The 17,687-nt window shown below is 40.9% G+C and overlaps 1 protein-coding gene across 2 annotated transcripts; it reads right to left on the bottom strand.

The window, feature by feature from the left end:
* Window positions 1-3,247: 3,247 nt before the first annotated feature.
* Window positions 3,248-17,687, bottom strand: LOC137345306 (membrane-spanning 4-domains subfamily A member 4A-like). 2 transcript variants are annotated; one of them, XM_068008804.1, is made up of 7 exons: window positions 17,602-17,687; window positions 14,455-14,621; window positions 13,242-13,352; window positions 11,908-11,964; window positions 6,711-6,857; window positions 6,197-6,322; window positions 3,248-3,406 (listed from the first exon to the last, which is right to left on the bottom strand). In XM_068008804.1, exons 2-7 carry the CDS (start codon window positions 14,605-14,607, stop codon window positions 3,311-3,313), a joined length of 690 nt encoding a protein of 229 aa, XP_067864905.1. In that variant the 5' UTR covers window positions 14,608-14,621; window positions 17,602-17,687; the 3' UTR covers window positions 3,248-3,310. The 2 variants fall into 2 exon arrangements, with proteins under 2 accessions (XP_067864905.1, XP_067864906.1); XM_068008805.1 differs by lacking the exon at window positions 17,602-17,687 and adding an exon at window positions 15,816-15,897.

The following is a 17,687-nucleotide window of genomic DNA, read 5'->3' as shown; positions in this document are numbered from 1 at the left end:
GAATATTGTTTTGCAGTGGACAACATTTGGGAAATGTAGGAAATAGTAGTCAGATGAATATTAACAGTGCAGTGTCACCCAATGACCTTCACTGTGTCAGCCAGTGAACTGGAGGTGGGGCCGGCACTTGCAGCAGGATAGACAGAAAACAATTCGTTTCTGAGCAAAGTCTATTTCCGGCACAAGTAACAATAATTTATTCAACAGAGTCTGTTGGAACAGTGCACTAACAATCCACCGAATCTACTTAGTCTCTTCGAATTACAACAAAAAGGATTCATGACCACAACTGCAGCAAGGTCTCCCGATAATAGCAAGGGGTCATTTCGCCAGCAACATGCAGAGAGTGGAAGATGATCACATATTACAAATTATACACACAAAATCAGCAGTGCTGTTTCCACATGTTGAGTGATTCGCCAATCACCTCCAATCAGGCTGGGAATAGTGATGCCACCAATGTAGCCTCGACGTCCATAATGAAATAAATATTTGTGGTAATATTTCTTCTGAGAACGAGATCGCCACCCTGTCTCCTTCAAGAAGAAGAAAGTCCGTTCCACTTCATTGGCACCATTGCCAGGATTTAGGAAAATGAATACAGCATAAATACACGTCCTTGTCCACGATATCATAAATCAGTTGGTTTTAGCAGTGAACTGCTAAACCAGAAAGAGCAGGAACCATACCAGGTCCGAAACTGTTGTCGAATTCGTTGGCTGGGGTCCGGGGGAGAAACGGGACAATTTTCCTCAACTTAATCCCCGTGACAGGAAGCTGACGGGAACGGGTGAAACGCTGGTTTTACACAATGCCTGAATCTATAGTCAGTTGAAGTCAAAGGAGAGTAATAGTTGGAGAATGTTTAAAATGGCCTGTTAGGTTCCCACCCAAGTTAGAAAAGCGTAGAATAAATCCACCTAGCAGGAGGCCATTCGGTCCAACGTGCTTGTGCTGGTTCCTTGAAAGGGCTAAACAATATGTTCCTCACACCTGCCCTGCACATGTTTCCTTGTACAGTACACAGTAAATTATCTTCTTCAGTTACTATTGAATTTGTTTCCACCACCCTTTCCGCAGTCTAAAGCAGATTATAACAACTCGCTGTAAATAAAAAATCTCTGTTCCACTGTAGGTCATCTGCAACATACTGTAAATTTGTGCCATCCGATTGCAGACCCTACTTCTAATGTGAACAGTTTCTCCTTATTTACTTTATCAATACCCACTACCATTTTGAACGCCTCTATTAATTCTGTTCTTAACCTTCTCTCCTGTAAGGAGAACAAACGCAGCTTCTTTAGTCTGTCCACAGAATTGGCTGTCATCCCACTTACAATCCTCTGGAATATGTTAAAGTTATCTCCTTCGTTTCTATTCAATATAAGGTTTATGTGTGTGTGTGCATGTGTGTTTTTTTTTGGGGGGGGGCGGAAGGGAGGGTGGTGGTGGTCGGGTGGGAGGGTGGTTGGCCAAGGGCGGGGGTATGTGGTCGTTGGTGGTGTGGTGCTGATGCTTCTGCTGGTGGTGAAGAGTTCACTCCACTGTTTACGTGAGCACTCATCCCACAAGCTGAATCATGAAGAGTTGATGTCTAATAGATTTTACGTCTGAGCTCCTACCTCAAGAAGTTATAAACATCTTCGGTAAGAAGGTGGGGCGGGTCACGTGGTGAGAAAGGTCGGTAGGAAACATGTGAAGAAAGTAATGGTGCAGCTTTTAGCTTATTTCAATCATGAATTGAAGTGCATTGTCTATAAATATGGGCATCCATTTCAGAACAATCAAAGAATCAGAGCTCTTGTATTCCAGGGTCACCTTTTATAAAAAGAAAGTCAGAAAGAGAGAGAGAGGGCGAGTTAAGAAAAAATGTTTTCATTAATAGCGCGCCTTCCCGACCTTATGTCATTTCAAAGCACTTTACATTCAAATAACTGCTTTTGAGTATGCGCACAACAAAGGAACATAGGACAGAGGAGCGGGAATAGCCCAGTTAGCCCATAGGCCTGCTCCACCATTCAATACAATTATGGCTGATCATCCACTTCAATGCCATTTTCTCACACTATCCACAAATCTCTTTATGGCATTGGTATTTAGAATTCTGTCACTCTCTGCTTTAAACATCTGATCCTTCGATGTCGGCTCTCCCTCTCATTGTGAAGCAGAATCAACCAAGCATTGGGTTGTTCACCCACTAATAGGGAACGTGAGCTGCGATTCGACCGTCGTGAGACAGGTTAGTTTTACCCTACTGATGATGTGTTGTTGCAATAGTAATCCTGCTCAGGACGAGAGGAACCGCAGGTTCAGACATTTGGTGTATGTGCTGGGGTATGTGCCCCTAAACGTAAACAAAATGACTGAGCTTCCACAGACCTCTGAAGTAGAGAATTCCAAAAATTCACAACCCTGTGAGTAAAGAAATTTCTCTTGCATAGGATTGACAGCAAGATAGTGTAGAGAGGGAAGAGGTAGGAATTTTTCAGGTAAAAAATTGAACAAGGGAGTGAGCTGTTTCGATTGATCTTAGGCTTGAATTCAACAGAACAGATTTTGGCAAGTAGGCATCACTGGAGTTTTGATATATTTCTTTAACAAACCGTGGTTTATAACCGTACTATGTTTGGAATGGGAGCATAATATCAATAGGGGGACGGGAAGAAGAGGGTTGCATGTACATGAGGAAGGGGCTGGATCTGGAGGAGGAGAGGTGGGCACTTACAGGTGCAAAGGTACAGGCAGGCATTCCGTAAAGAAAGGAGAAGGGAAAGAGGCTAATGATAGGTGAGAGCAACTGGGGAAGGGCAGAAAGGTAACGGATGGTCTGATGTGATAGACGAGAGGGCTGGCAATCTGGGGGAAGGGGAGAATAATGGAGAGAGGGGGAGACAGAGAGAGCACGGCTTGGAATAAGAGTGGAAAGAAAAGAGGGTAAATATATTTACATATCGGAAATGGTGGCAGAAGAAGATTCAATAGTAACTTTAAAAAGTGAATTGGTTAAAAACCTGAAGTGGAATGATTTTTGGAACGATAGGGAGAGCGCACGAGGAGTGCCATTAACTAGAAAAACTCTTTCCAAAGCTAACACAGTCATGGTGCTTCGAATGGTCCCCTTATGCTCTCTAAGATTCAATTCCTCAGTTCGCAAATTTCTTTTTATTCTGCTTATCTCTTATTTTTGTGCTTAACAAACAAGATACATTCCGCGATAGAGAAAGCAAAGCCATTCAAGAACTGAACATTGTCCCCATGGCGCCAAGTCATCTTCCTGCTGAAACTCCTGTTGTGCCAATGAAACCCTTTTCTAGACCGGTGGTAAAGGCATCATACTGCAGTCAGTCTGGTCTTGGGGTATCAGTGTTTGAGAGGTGTTACTCTGAATAGTAGACTCATTTGGAGGCTGTGACAGAAAAGAGAATTTATGCAAAAATGGGAAACAAACAAATAGTCAACCAAAAAAACAAAAACAGTCACAAATGATGATTCTGTTTAATGGATGAAACTTTTCAATAACTAAGAATCCCAGAGAACGTTGCAATATTTTTAATTACAATACTTTCGGGAGGTAAACACCAAATACTGAATTGATCGAGAAGCTCTCGCGTGTCAGCCTTAGCTCAGTTGGTAGCAGTCTCACCTCTGAGTCAGAACATTGTGACTCATTAAGCATGTGTCTACTGTGCAAAATCCGGATCCCGGAATTCGAGTTTCTGTGCATAGTTTATTTAATTTATAGCTAACATTAACGAAGCAGCAACTGTACTGAAGGCAATGTTAAAATTTTAATTCTGATAACAGGAAGCATAATACAACCTGTTTATTCTGAATTGCGAGCTGATCGGATTGAAGAGACAAAGCAGGTGAGCTGGAAAACCAAAGAGCTTAAAAATACCACTGGACAATACACATCTAATAATAGGCCAAATACCGGGTCTGATTAAGTTCACTCTGGCCTTTTTCCTAAAAAGTATCCTATTGTTCCCTATCTGTTTCTTACATTCACTAGCTCAGCATTTTCCCAAACTAAGCATGCAAGTATACCTCGGATGTCACAAGGACATAAAGAGGCAGGTTTGATGGGAAATTGGCAACCAGAAATTGTGAATGACCTTACAGCACCTTCTATTAAGTCTTAAAATCCTTGAGGATCATAACTTGATAATTAGGACAAAGATTTAAGATAATTGGCAAAAGAGCTGGGAGGAGATGCAGAGAATTTCCTTTATGCAAGGAGTTCTGACGATCTGAAAGAGCTGCCTTAAAGGTTGGTGAAAGCAGATTCAAAACTCTGACCGGACCTTTAATCCCTTCCCCCATCCCACTGCGGAGCAGGCTGGAGGCGGGGGGGCGGGGTGAGTAAAATCGAGTGGGACCTACCCGGCCTGCTGCCATTTTACCAAACTTGATTTTATAGATTCATCGAAATTACAGCACATAAGGAGGCCTTTCTGTTTGTCATGTTTGTGCTGTCATGCTTAATCCCACATCCTCGCAAATTTTTCTCCATACCCTTATCCTCAAGCATCTGTCTAATTCCTGTTTAAAATTATTTGTGGAATCAACTTCCATCACTTTTTCAGGTAGAATGCCTCACATTCCTATAATTCTCTAAGAAAAACAAATTCGTCTCATTCCCCCTCTCTTCGGTGATTTTAATCTATGTGCTTTGGTTATTGACATATTCACTACAGGGGACAGCCGTTCTGTAACCCTTCAAACAAACGTCTTACCATCTTGAAAACCTTTATTAGGTAACCTCTAAACCCGTTTTGTTCCAAGGAGTACAGCCCTAACTTTTCTAACCTCTCCTTTTAACTGAAGTTTCTCATCCCTGCTGATGTCCGTGCAAACTTCCCCTGTATCTATTTGCAGAAATACCCTAGCTGAGGCCTAACTAGCGATTTTTGTAACATACCCTTTGATTTTATATTTGATGCCTCGATTTAGAAATCCATGCAAGCCCCATGTTTTAACCCCCCCTCCCTCCCCTATCAACGTGCCTGGCCACGTTTGAGGATTTATACATTTGCACAGAAAGGTTTATGTGTTCTTCTGAACTTTTCAGAATTGTCCTATTTATTGCATCCATTTTAGACTTTCCAACATGTATAACTCTGCACCTCTCAGCATTGAAATCCATCAGCCAAGCTTCTGGCCATTTCACTATTCAGTCCATGTCATCCTGAAGCCGACAACTGTCCTCAATATTATCTACTGCATTTCCAAATTTCGTATCATCTGCAAACTTTGCAATGCTCCTCCTATACCCGAGTGTAGATAGTTACCAAAAGTTAAAAGAGCAATCGACCCAAAATTAACCATTGCAGAGCACGACTGCAAACCAAAACCAAGTTTGGAAACCATGCATCCCACACTACCACCCTCAGCTTACTGTCACCGAGCCCAGTCCATGTCCATATTTACACTTCTCTCTTGATTTCACGGATTTAAGACCATACTGTAGGTTGACACTCCAGTGCAGCACTGTTGGAGGTGCCATTTTTCGGATGCAAGGAAAGGAAAGACTGGCATTTAAGCACCCTCTTTCACGACTTCAGAATGCCCCAAAAGGTTTTTCAACCAATTAAATACTTTTGTTCTGAAGTGGCGTCACTGTTCTAATGTGAAAACACGGCAGCCAAGTTGTGTGCAGCAAGTTCCCAAGTGCAGCAATGTAATTTTGACCAGATCATCTATTTTTAGTGAGGTTGATCCCTGGGTGTAATTGTAGGGCAAGGGATGCAGCAACACTCTCCTACTCTAATATAATGCGTTCCTTTACGTCCACCTTAGAGGGTGGAGAGGACCTCAGTGGAACGGATCAACCGCAAGTCATCTCCTTTGACTGGGCTGACCTTCCTCAGTATTGCTATGGAGTGTCAGTCTCGGTGTGTTTGCTCAAGTCTGAGATGTTACACCGAGGTCCTGTCTCCCCGCTCAGGTGGATATAAATACCCCATGCTATAAATTCAATGAACAGCAGAGGACTTCGTCCGCGTGTCTTGGTTCTATATCCACCGTCAACCAACACAAATAAAACATTATCTGATCATTATTACTCTAATGTTTGTAGGACGGTTCTTTATTCACTGTAAAGCGCTTTATAATGTCGTGAAATATGCTTTATAAATGTTGATTCTTTCTGTTTAGATCAATCGGAAATATGAACTGCGTATGTGTAACTACCAACCTTATTAGCATGCATTTTAGAATTGATGCACAACGTCTTGCAGCCAAGAATGGAAACATCGATTGATATTGATAGCTCGATTGGCATCAGGACACAGAGAGTGAGTTCAACGAAGAAACTGAATATCTGTGTATCAGTGGGAAGAACATGTTAAGGAAATCAGAAATAAAATAAAAGATTTCTAGCAACGAGAATAGACGTAAACAGAGTGACAGTCCAATTCTAGAAGAAATTCAACTCAAAGCATTGAACTTATAAAACAGCCACGTGTGGGCAAAGGAGCGGAACTGGTCTTTGCCAGTTGCACTAACCCGTTATTGATAGGTATATCTTCAGTTAGGTGGAACAATGCTCGTGTGGAGCATTAAATACAGAGAGGGCCGCTTTTGTGCTGTGCATTCTTTGTAATTCTATGCAAAATAAATCGAACATATACGCACCTGACTTTGCTCACACCTAACTTTGCTGACTTACAAACTTTACTCGTGCATCAAGATTTAAATTCTGTACTTACAGTAGCAGCAATGTGACAAGAATCCTCGGCACTTATAGAGTTGCAGGGAACGATTGAGGTCCAATCAGGGAAATCAAGGAACAATAAGAATCCATTGGCTAGAACCAGAAGGACACTGATCAAATTCATCACCAGGCAGGCTCGCACCTTGAGAGAGTAAGCAGCAGTTAATTCAGATATCTTTACTTCATGACTGTTGATACTGCCTCAGTGACACCGTTAACTTTAAAACACAAGATATGAACATCGCAGAGCAATTCCACTGAATAGGTAATACTAAAATTAAAATGTAGTATTTTACTTGTGGATATAGCATTTAATGAAATATGGCAGTTCATATAGTAGGCATAAAGCATGATCCGCAGAATTGAGATGTATTTCAATCTAATTTCTCTACACCTCACTTTAGAAAGAATTCAAAGAGATCCTTCTGGAGATGGTGAGCAGCCAGAGGTCCTGGTCCACATTGTTACCGACGACATAGGTTGGAAGAGGGTAGAGGTCCTGAAAGAGGATTTTAGGGAGTTAGGAAGGAAATTAAAAAGCAGGACCTCCAAAGCAGTAATCTCAGGATTATTCCCAGTGTCACGTGGCAGTGAGCATAAGATTAGGAGAACTGCTGGAGAATTCATGTAGGAGGGAGACCATCGGATTTCTGGGGCAGGTGGGATCTGTAGAAATGGAGGGGCTACACCTGAACAGGACCGGAACTAATATCCTTGCAGAAAGATTTCCTAGTGTTGTTTGGGAGGGTTTAAAACTGCTTGTCATGTGTATGGGAACCCGAGGAGTAGCTCAAATTGGAAGAAAGTAAAGCTGGTAACATGAGGCAGAATACTAGCAAGTGACATCAGAAAACAGGCAAAACAAAGGGGAGCATCAACTAGGCTTAGAATGTAGAATGTCAAGAAGACAAGGTTAAGGGCACTCTACCTGAATGCACGCAGCATTCGCAACAAGGTAGATGGTTTATAGGCCCAAATGGAGGTAAATGGGTATGATCTAATTGCCATAAAGGAAACGTGGCTACAGGGTGACCAAGACTGGAACTGAATATTCAAAGATATTCGACATTTAGGAAGGACAGGCAAAAGGAAAAGGAGGTGGTCTTGCACTGATAATAAGGGATTGGTACATTAGTAAGGGAGGATCTCAGATCGGAACAAGAAAATGTAGAATCTGTTCGGGTGTGCAAAAGAAACAGCAAGGGAGAGCAAATATTGGTAGGAGTTGTTTACAGGCCAACAAACTGGAGTGGTAGTGTGAGGCATGGTATTAATCAGGAGATTAGAGAGGCATGTGGCATGGGTAATACATTAATCATAGGTGATTGCAATCTGCATATAGACTGGGTAAACCTTATGAGTACTAATGATGTGGAGGACGAGTTTCTGGAGTGTGTTAGGGATGGTTTTCCAGAGCAGTATGTTGAGGAACCGACTAGAGAACAGGCTATTTTAGATCTAGTATTATGTATTGAGAAAGGGCTAATTAATAGTCATGTTGTGAAAGAGCATTTAGTGAAGTGTGACGATAATATGATAGAATTTTGCATTCCGTTTGAAAGTGGGATAGTTCAATCTGAGGGCCAGGGTATTAAATTTATACAAAGGAAATTATGAAGGTATGAGGGGAAAATTGGCTGAGGTGGATTGGGAAAATGCATTAAAGGGTATGACAGTACATAGGCAATGGATAGTCTTTAAATACATATTACATAGTTTACATCAACTATGCATTCCTTCAACGCACAAAACCCCAAAAGCAAAGGCAGTCAACCGTGGGGAACAAAGGAACTTAAGGATTGTATAAGATTAAAATTAAAGGCCTGCCATAAATAATAGTAAACATGAGGATTGGGAGGATTTCAGAATACAGCAAAGGAGAACCAAGAAACTGAAAAACAAAGGGAGAATTGAATATGAATGTAAGCTGGTTAAAATATAAAAACGGACTGTAAACACCTCTGCAAGTAGGTGAAAAAGGAAACATTTGGCTCAGAGAAACGTGGGCCCATTCCAGGCAGAGTCACGAGAATTTATAATGGGGAATAGAGAAATGGCGGAGAAGCTAAATGATTACTTTGTGCCTGTCTTCACTGAGGAAGATACAAGAAATCTCCTCGAACTAAAGATCCAAGGGATTAGGGAGAATGAAGAATTGAAGGAAATTAGTGTTAGTGAGAGGTTGTATTGGAGAAATTAATGGGGTTGCCGGTTGATAAGTCTTCAGGATACTACATTTTAATTTTAGTATTACCTATTCAGTAGAATTGGTCTGCCATGTTCATATCTTGTGTTTTAAAGTTAACGGTGTCACTGATATTCTACATCCAAGAGTATTGGAAGCGGTAGCTGTGGAGATAGTGGACACATTGGTGATCATCTTGCAAAATTCTATAGATTCTGCGCCGCTCCTGCGGATTGGAAGGTGGCAAATGTCACCCCGCTGTTTGAGAAGGGAGGGAGAGAGAAAAAAGGGAATTACAGACCTGTTAGCGTTGCATCAGTCGTTGGGCAAATGCGAGAATCTATTCTACAGGATGGACACTTGGATAATAATGATCTCATTGGGGATAGTCAACATGGATTTATCAATGGGACATCATGTTTGACGAGCCTGTTGGAGTTTTTGAGGATGTTACTAACAAAATTGATAAAGGGGTGTCGGTGGACATGTAATACTTGGATTTTCAGAAGGCTTTTGATAAAGGCAAACACAGCAGATTGATTAGCAAAATTAAAGCACATGGGATGAGAGGTAATATACTGGCATGGATTAAGGCTTGGTTAACAGGCAGAAAGCAGAGAGTAGGAATAAACGGGTCATTCTCGCGTTGGCAGGCTGTAACTGCTGGGGTACCGCAGGGATCGTGCTTGGGCCGCAGTTGTTCACAATATATATATCAATGATTCGGAAGTGGGGACCACATGTAATATTTCCAAGTTCTCAGAAGATAACAAAACTGGTGGGAATGTGTGTTGTGAGGAAAATGAAAAGTGGCTTCAAGGGGATTTGGACAGTGGACAAAAACGTGGAAAATGGAATATAATGTGGAAAATGTGAGGTTATCCACTTTGGTAGGAGGAATAGATGTGCAGAGTATTTCTTAAATGGTAAGTGATTAGAACGTATAGACATACAAAGGGACCTGGGTGAACTTGTCAATAAGTTAGTGAAAGTCATCATGCAGGTGCAGCAAACAATTAAGATGGGTAATGGTATGTTAACCGTTATCACAAGAGGATTTATGTAGAGGAATAGTGAAGTCTTGCTTCAAAAGTATAGAATATTGGTTAGACGGCATTTGGAGTGCTGTGTGTAGCTTTGGTCCCCTTACCTTAGGAAGGGTATTATTGCCATAGAGGGAGTGCAACGAAGATTCACCAGACTTGTTACCGGGATGGCGGGACTGTCCTATGAAGAGTGATTAGGGAAACTGGGCCTGTATTCTCTATAATTTCGAAGAATGAGAGGTGATCTCATTGAAACCTACAAAATACTTAAAGGGATAGACAGTGTAGATGCAGCTAAGATGCATCCCCTGGTTTTGGAGTCTAGAACCGGAGACATAATTTCAAAATAAGGAAGAAGCCATTTACGACGGAGATGAGGAGAAATTTCTTGACTCAGAGGCTTGTGATTCTTTGAAATTCTGTATCCCAGTGGGCTGCGGTAGCTCAGTCATTGAGTAAGTTGAAAGCAGTGATTGACAGATTTCTAAATACCAATGACATAAGGGGATATGGGATGGTGTGGGGAAAAGGTATTGAAGTGGATGATCAGCCATGATCTTATTGAATGGCGGGGCAGGTTGGATGGGTTGAATGGCCTATTCCTGCTCCTATGTTCCAACTCGAATGGTGCCAGTGATGAGGGATTGTAGTTTATAGTTGCAAGGAATGGCTGCAGAAGCTGTGGTTCTTCTCTGTTGAGCAGGGAGGGGTAAGGGGAGACTTAACTGAGGTGTTCAACATTAAAAACGGGTTTGACAGAATGGCTGCAGGGTCAGTGACCAGAGGACACAGAATTAAGACAATAATCAAAAGAAGCGGGGAAAGCCGAGAAGCTTTTTCTTTTTCGGCTGAGGGTTCTTGTGATCTGGACTACACTGCCTGAACGAGTGGCAGAAATAGATTCAATAGTAACTTTGACAACGGAATTGGATAAGCACTTAAATGGAGAAAAATGCGTGGCTGTGGGGAAAGAGTGGGGGATGCAGTAGGACTAATTGGATGTCTCTTTCAAAGAGCTGGCAGAGGCAACATGGAGGAATGGTCTCATTCAGTGCTGTGTCATTCTAGGATTCTATGACTCTAAGTTGGAGGAGAAAGAGTTTTTTGGGGCAGGTCGAGGGTAAAATGTGCAGGGAGCCTACTGGGGAATGACATTGATTAGGAATAGATTAAAACGAGCAGATCACACAATAATTAAGTTGCAAGTTTCTTCAGGGCAGGCTTTTAATCAAGCTAAGAATCGCTAAAAAAAAAGAAAGATGCTTGGAATAGAGCTACTGTTATTGGGGAAAACAAATTGGCTTGATGTCGACATTGTGTGATAGTGTGAAATGTATTTCCACTGATGTCATTGGAAGAGATATATTGCATATAGTTGAATGGAATTTACACCACAGAAACTGGCCATTCGGCCGAACCAGTGGATATCGGTGTTTATTCTCCAGTCGAGCCTCCTCCCAGTTTACTTTATCTCACCCTACCCTTCTAGTCATTTCTCCATCATGTACTTATCCAGCGTCCTGTTAACTGCACCTAAACCCAGCCGGTTTAGATTTTCGAGATAGTTATAGCTATTCAGTTGTGCTATCAGCCTTCTAATTATTTGCTGCACTTTCCCCACTACCTCTATACCTTTTTTGGACCAGAACAGTGCACCGTACTCTGAGGGTGGTCTGATCCAAGTTCGATATAATTTTCACGTAACATCTGTGGTTTTGAATTTAATCCCTTTAGTAATATGAAAGGGGGAGCTGTAAAAACTGTGTGCTGCATCACTGTTACCTGTTTCACACTAGAACACAATATGCCCCATTAAATGCGGCTCCACTTCACTCATCTCAGTTGATGACTATTTGTCGAATCCGCATTTAATCATCTCAGCAAACAGGATTTAGAGTGAAAACCGTACTCCTTGCAATGAAATACTTTCCTTATATAAGAACCTTTATGGTTGGACTCACAAGGCGTGTACTTGACACCGTTCCCAGAACGCACCACAGGCTCCCTGAAATTATAAACTGGAACCAAAAATTTGAATATTAATTTCACAGGATAAAGCCTGTTTATATTTATTACAACTATCTTAATCAATGGATCATAATACTTTGGATGATTATTTGCAGACTTTTTCCGGTGTTGTCTCCGAGGGATCTGTATCAGCTTTTTACTATGCGTTTCAATGAGTTAGATGAAGCAATAGAGGGCCAAATGTCTGAAGACACTAAGTTAGCGGGGTCAGTAAGTAATGTAGAGGGCAGCAGAAAGTTGCAAACAACAGCTGATTGCATTTATAGAGCGCCTTTAACATAGTAATAAAGCAGCGTTAATGTGCAGATGAACAGTGGCAAATTCAATTGATTGTTTGGAAATTGTGAGGTAATTCCTTTTGGATCTAAAGTGATATATCAGAGTGTTTTCTAATTGGTGGGAAGCCAGTGACAATGGAGGAACAGAGAGATTAAGGTTCCATGTAAATAAATCATGTAAAACTAGTGGCAGGGAACAAAATGCACTGAGGAACAATTTGTACTCAGGAATCGGAAACACAATTCCAAAGTTTGTGGATGAATTCAAATTTGGGCGTTTTAATGAATACTGAAGAAGACTGCGACAAAATATAGGACAGCATTATTAAACGTTAAGATTGGCATTGTAAATTATTTTCAACACAAACAAGTGTGGGGTGGTACATTTTGTTCGGTGGAGGCTTCCTTTCACAGCAGCTGCCAAATCCGTGACCAATAACCACCTGTAAAGACAAGGGCAGCTGATGCATGGGAACAACACCACTTGCATGTTCCCGTCCAAGCCACACACCAGCCTGAATTGGAACTATATCACTGTTCCTTCAATGTCGCTGGGTCCTGGAACTCCCTTCCTAACAAAACATAGACTGCAGCAGTTCAAGAAGGCGACTCACCTCCACCTTCCCAAGGGCAATGAGGTATGGGCGATAAATTCTGGCCTCGCCAGCAATGCCCACATCACATGAAGGAAGTAATTTAAAAAATCAGGTCATGTCCTCATTGGAACATCGTTTAAATGGGATAGAGGAACAAATGGATCTTGAGGGGTGGGGCACATATTCACAAGTCATTAAAAATAGTTATCGGGGACAAAAGCTACAAAAATGGCAAAAGAAACACGAAGGTAAATTTCCAGAGGAACAGAGCTGAAAAGAAAGGTGATGCTGCCGAACATACAATGGCTAAAAATATTCGGCCCTAATCTGTTCAATTCTAACTGTCAATTTCCTTCTAACATTTTCTACAACTAACAATGAACATAAACTCACCGACAGACCGCTCCACCAGTGTATTCTGTATTGTCTTGTTATAGAATAAGGACTCAGAATTAATGGCGTCCAAAAGAGGATAAAAAGCACTCCTGACACAATCTGAGCGACCTAAAAGAGAACAAATAGCAACGAAATTAAAGTGTATAAAATCAAATTAAACGTAACAGTGAGAGAGTCGGGGGTTGGGGGAGAGATCGGAACCAAAACAAATAAAATATTCGTGATTAGATCATTAACAGGAACATCTAAGAATCAGCACCATAAACAATCGATTTATTTCGAGATACAGCACTGAAACAGGCCCGTCGGTCCACCGAGTCTGCGCCGACCAACAACCACCCATTCATACTATTCCTACATTCCTACCACAACCCCACCATGTCTATATTCCCCCACCACCTACCTAGACTGGGAGCAATTCATAATGGTCAATTTACCTACCAATTTTTGCAAGCCTTTGAGGCTGTGGGAGGAAACTGACGAAAACCCACGCGGTTCACAGGGAGAAATTGCAAACTCCACACAGGCAGTACTCAGCACTGAACCCGGGTCGTTGGAGCTGTGAGGCTGTGGTGCTAATCACTGCGCCACTGTGCTGCCCACCAATGCTCTCCAAGACCGGCGCACCGTGGCTGCAGGAATAAAGGCAACAACTCTCCGAGGTTGCTTGGGAAGCACCACCTGCGACCTCTACCACCTAAGAAGAGAGCAAGTTCGTGGGAACGTGGCCACCTCCAAGTGCCCCTCTAAATCAGACAAGATCATGACTTTGGAAATATGTCACGGTACGTTCATCCTCGGTGGCTCCAAATCCTCGAACCCCCAAAATAGTAGCATTGTGGGAGCATCATTGCAATAATGACCGCTGTGATTCAAGACGAAGGCCCACCTCCATGATCTCAAGAGGAACTGGTGATAAACATTAAATATCGACCTTATCCGCGACGCACACATCCCGAGGCTGACTTGAAAAAAATACTTAACGCATAACTTCATGCATGAACATATTTACGGATTAGTATATAGAGTGGAATTCTCGACGTGGTCTTAGCATTCCGCTAAGAATAGCGAAAGGAACTCATCTCCATCGTCTATTTAGTGGTGTTCTACACAGAGCAGTTCTCAAGGCATCTTGAAATTATAACATGCTCTGTTGAAATTGTGATCTATCTGAGAACGAAAAACATGACAAAAAATGATTTAATCTTACACCCTTGGATTTCGGTATTCCCATCTGAATTCCTCCTTTCTCTGGTGACTGAATCTGGGAGCCTCCGTGCCTGACTGGGTCGTTCCTTACACCGGATTGTGGGTTTAGATGGTGAATCATGGCGGTGCCTTCGGTGCTCAGTGAAGTAGCCATGTTTTAAATGAAGACTGAAGAATATACTCAGCAAATAAGAAGATATTTCCACAGATTTTAACATGCCAACATTTCAATTAAAGCGATTAAAAATATGCGTTGTGATATTCTAGCCAAATAACGGCAATTTGCAAAATTACAAGAGAATACAGAAATGTATTCTGAATCAATTATTTCAGATTGCTGTGAATCTGACACTTTTATGCAATGTACATAAAGATATTTTCTTAAAATCTCGTGCTCACGAATCACCTGTTGAGGATTTTAATATTTCAGTGCAATAAACCCAAATAAACTAATCCTGGGACGGAAATTTCCTTCCCCATTCTGAAGAATGGATTTGATCCCAATCGATATCAATATTATTCATCTTTAATTGAAGTTGTTTTTATATCTGCCTGCCATTCATCCTGATATCACTAGCGCCTTTTTTTTCCAAATTATGTTTTTGCTATGATTATCGAGCCTAAATAAAGTTTCCACGACAGTCTAGACTATTCTACCAATACAGCCTCGTGCAGATATTTCCACTCAAGTTGAATATGTTTTAATAATAATAATTATGGTAATAACACCAATAATTATAAAACAATAATACAATTTTAATGATGTGTTACTGTAATGGATGTGTGACGTTACACTGTTTCTTGAAGTAACAAGACTCGTAATTGCAAGCAGTGGCAATTATTTCAGTTAGAAATATACAAGCTAATATATTGTTCTAATGCTACATTACTTCCTGCAAATTCAATTATCAGTTTTTAGAAAGCTGACGGGTAAAGCGCTTCCTTTTCGTCGAACAGGCACAGGTTTCCGGGAAAATTATATTCGAATTTCAAAATGGAACATTACAACAGGCATGCAGTTTAATTTACTTCTGTCACGACAAACAGCAATCATCTAACAGCCAGATACAGAAATAGAAACGCATAGAATGGTAGCTCTTGTGTATGAATAAAAAAAAAACTCTGTGCTAATATTTAGGCACGAAAAGTATAGCCCGCGATTAAATACTTCACAACTGCCTTTATACTGAATGTAGGTAACAAGGTTTCAAACATAACAATTTCTCTCAAGACGTATTTTCAGTGCTCTCTTTGCTTGAACCTTTTGAAACTTCCGATAAAATACATTTGAATATTACAAAGACAAACGCAGTATCTATCGCCTTCTAGAATCAAGCGGAACCTTATCGAAGCTGGACTCACATTCCAGATCAGTATTCCGCATTCTTTCTTTCAAATATCAGTTGTTCTCCTCCGAGATAAACTGAACTGCCCACAATGTCCGGAGACAAGATAAAGGGCTTGCACTCATGCTTCGAAAAGCGAGTGAGAGAAGAGAGCCCAGCCCCAGGTCGCCATAGTAACTAATTTCCGATAATGTCTGTCGGGGAAACAATAAGTAGACATATGATCTGACTATTCCGCTAGAAATAACGACAGGAACTAAAATCCATTGCTTAATTATTGATGGCCGTACATATAACGGCTGGAACAATTTTAGTCGAAGCTTCTTGAAAGTTAAATTTTTATCTGGTTTATAAAGAATAAAACAATAACACAAAGAAGGGGTCACTGACCTGAAACGTTAACTCTGCTTCTCTCTCCACAGACGCTGCCAGACTTTGCTGAGTATTTGCAGCATTTCTTGTTTTTATAACACAAACGATTTCATTTACACCCAGGCTTTTACGCCCTCCCATCTGAAACCCTGGGCTGGTTACTCTTGTTGTTGAATGAGTTTGAGATCCTCCCTGTCTCACTGGAGTCACCCAACTCCGGGCGTATTCGTTAATTTTCGGGACTGATGACCGTAGGTGCATGTTCCCTGAAGTGACCTTGTTGCAATTAAAGATTGACATTGACCCCTCGGTCAATAAGAAGACGGTTTCACCGTTATTAATATGCAAAATGTTCGCTTAATAGTAAAGCAATTTTTGATTCTACAGTCTAATGATTGCAATTTGTGACATTTTAAGGAAGCTGCCACCGAATCTACAATTACATTGTTCTCATTCATTTTAATTTCGATTGAAGTTATGAATGTGATAGTTTAAGGTCATTTTACAAGGTTCGATTTCACATTCCATTTGTTGAGAATTTTAATATAATATTTCATTCGACCGGACAGGATGAAACCTCTGAAGGGAATATACTTCCCCAGTCTTGATATGGATGGGGCCGATGTAACTTTATGTTCAGAAAGAACCTAATGAAAAGCGTCCTACTTAAGTTACATCCCATTGGACATAATCATAATATCATATATTTTAGAACGGGATTTAATGTTACTTTGGTCATTGAAATAAAATACAAGTGCATCATTGTGGAAATTATAGACTTATTTCGGTTGAAGAGAAACAAGTGACGACATTGTTCTAATTTTGCATTATGTTGAACACAATTACAATAATCAATCATTAACAATAACCTGGTGGGATGAGTTCCCTCTGCTTGCTAAACGAAAACAGATCGTCGCACAGAACACCACTTTTGTTTAATTTTCAAAATGAAATGATGTATTAAACATGCCGTTTAATTTACTTCTAACCTGACAGAGAACAATCATCACACAACCAAATATGGAAATACACACACAGACAAGCTAAAACACACAAAAAAAGGGCCAGTCGAAAAGAAGAGACTTTGTTGGCTTTTAACCTCCAACCGAGGAAATTACTGAGACTACACTTTGAACGAATTTACTATGTTTGAAACCTTGCGCCTACATTTGTTATTTAAACGATGCTGGAGCATTCAATGCCAGCTTGGAATTCATGTGCAGAAATGTCAACACAGAAATGTTTTATCAGTACACAAAGGCAATCTTTGGCTTACATTTTAGAACATGAACTTCACCGAAACTTTCAGGCTGTACATGTCCAACAGAGAAAATTCTGCAATATTTATGACACTTATCACATTTGTATATACTTTTAATTTTTGAACAGTACGGTGAAGCCGGCAATATCAAATAGGCTGTGATACTCACACAGCGGATGATCTTTTCGGCGGAGGGGAAAATTGGGCCGAGGGTGGAATGGAGTTTTAGTTCCAAAGTGATCGGTGTACACCAGT

Source organism: Heterodontus francisci, chromosome 28 (genome assembly GCF_036365525.1).
Source record: "Heterodontus francisci isolate sHetFra1 chromosome 28, sHetFra1.hap1, whole genome shotgun sequence".
Taxonomy (NCBI): domain Eukaryota; kingdom Metazoa; phylum Chordata; class Chondrichthyes; order Heterodontiformes; family Heterodontidae; genus Heterodontus; species Heterodontus francisci.
Note: the sequence above shows the minus strand (reverse complement) of the source record. Positions and strands in the feature narration are given on the sequence as shown.

Bases quoted from the DNA above. Each gene is read 5' to 3' on its own strand.
- LOC137345306 (XM_068008804.1), bottom strand. From the start codon at position 14,607: ATGGCTACTTCACTGAGCACCGAAGGCACCGCCATGATTCACCATCTA. The intron at 13,353-14,454 runs GTAAGATTAAAT...GTTCTCTTTTAG, and splicing joins GAATACCGAAATCCAAGGGT to GTCGCTCAGATTGTGTCAGG. The intron at 11,965-13,241 runs GTGAGTTTATGT...TTTTGGTTCCAG, and splicing joins ACTGGTGGAGCGGTCTGTCG to TTTATAATTTCAGGGAGCCT.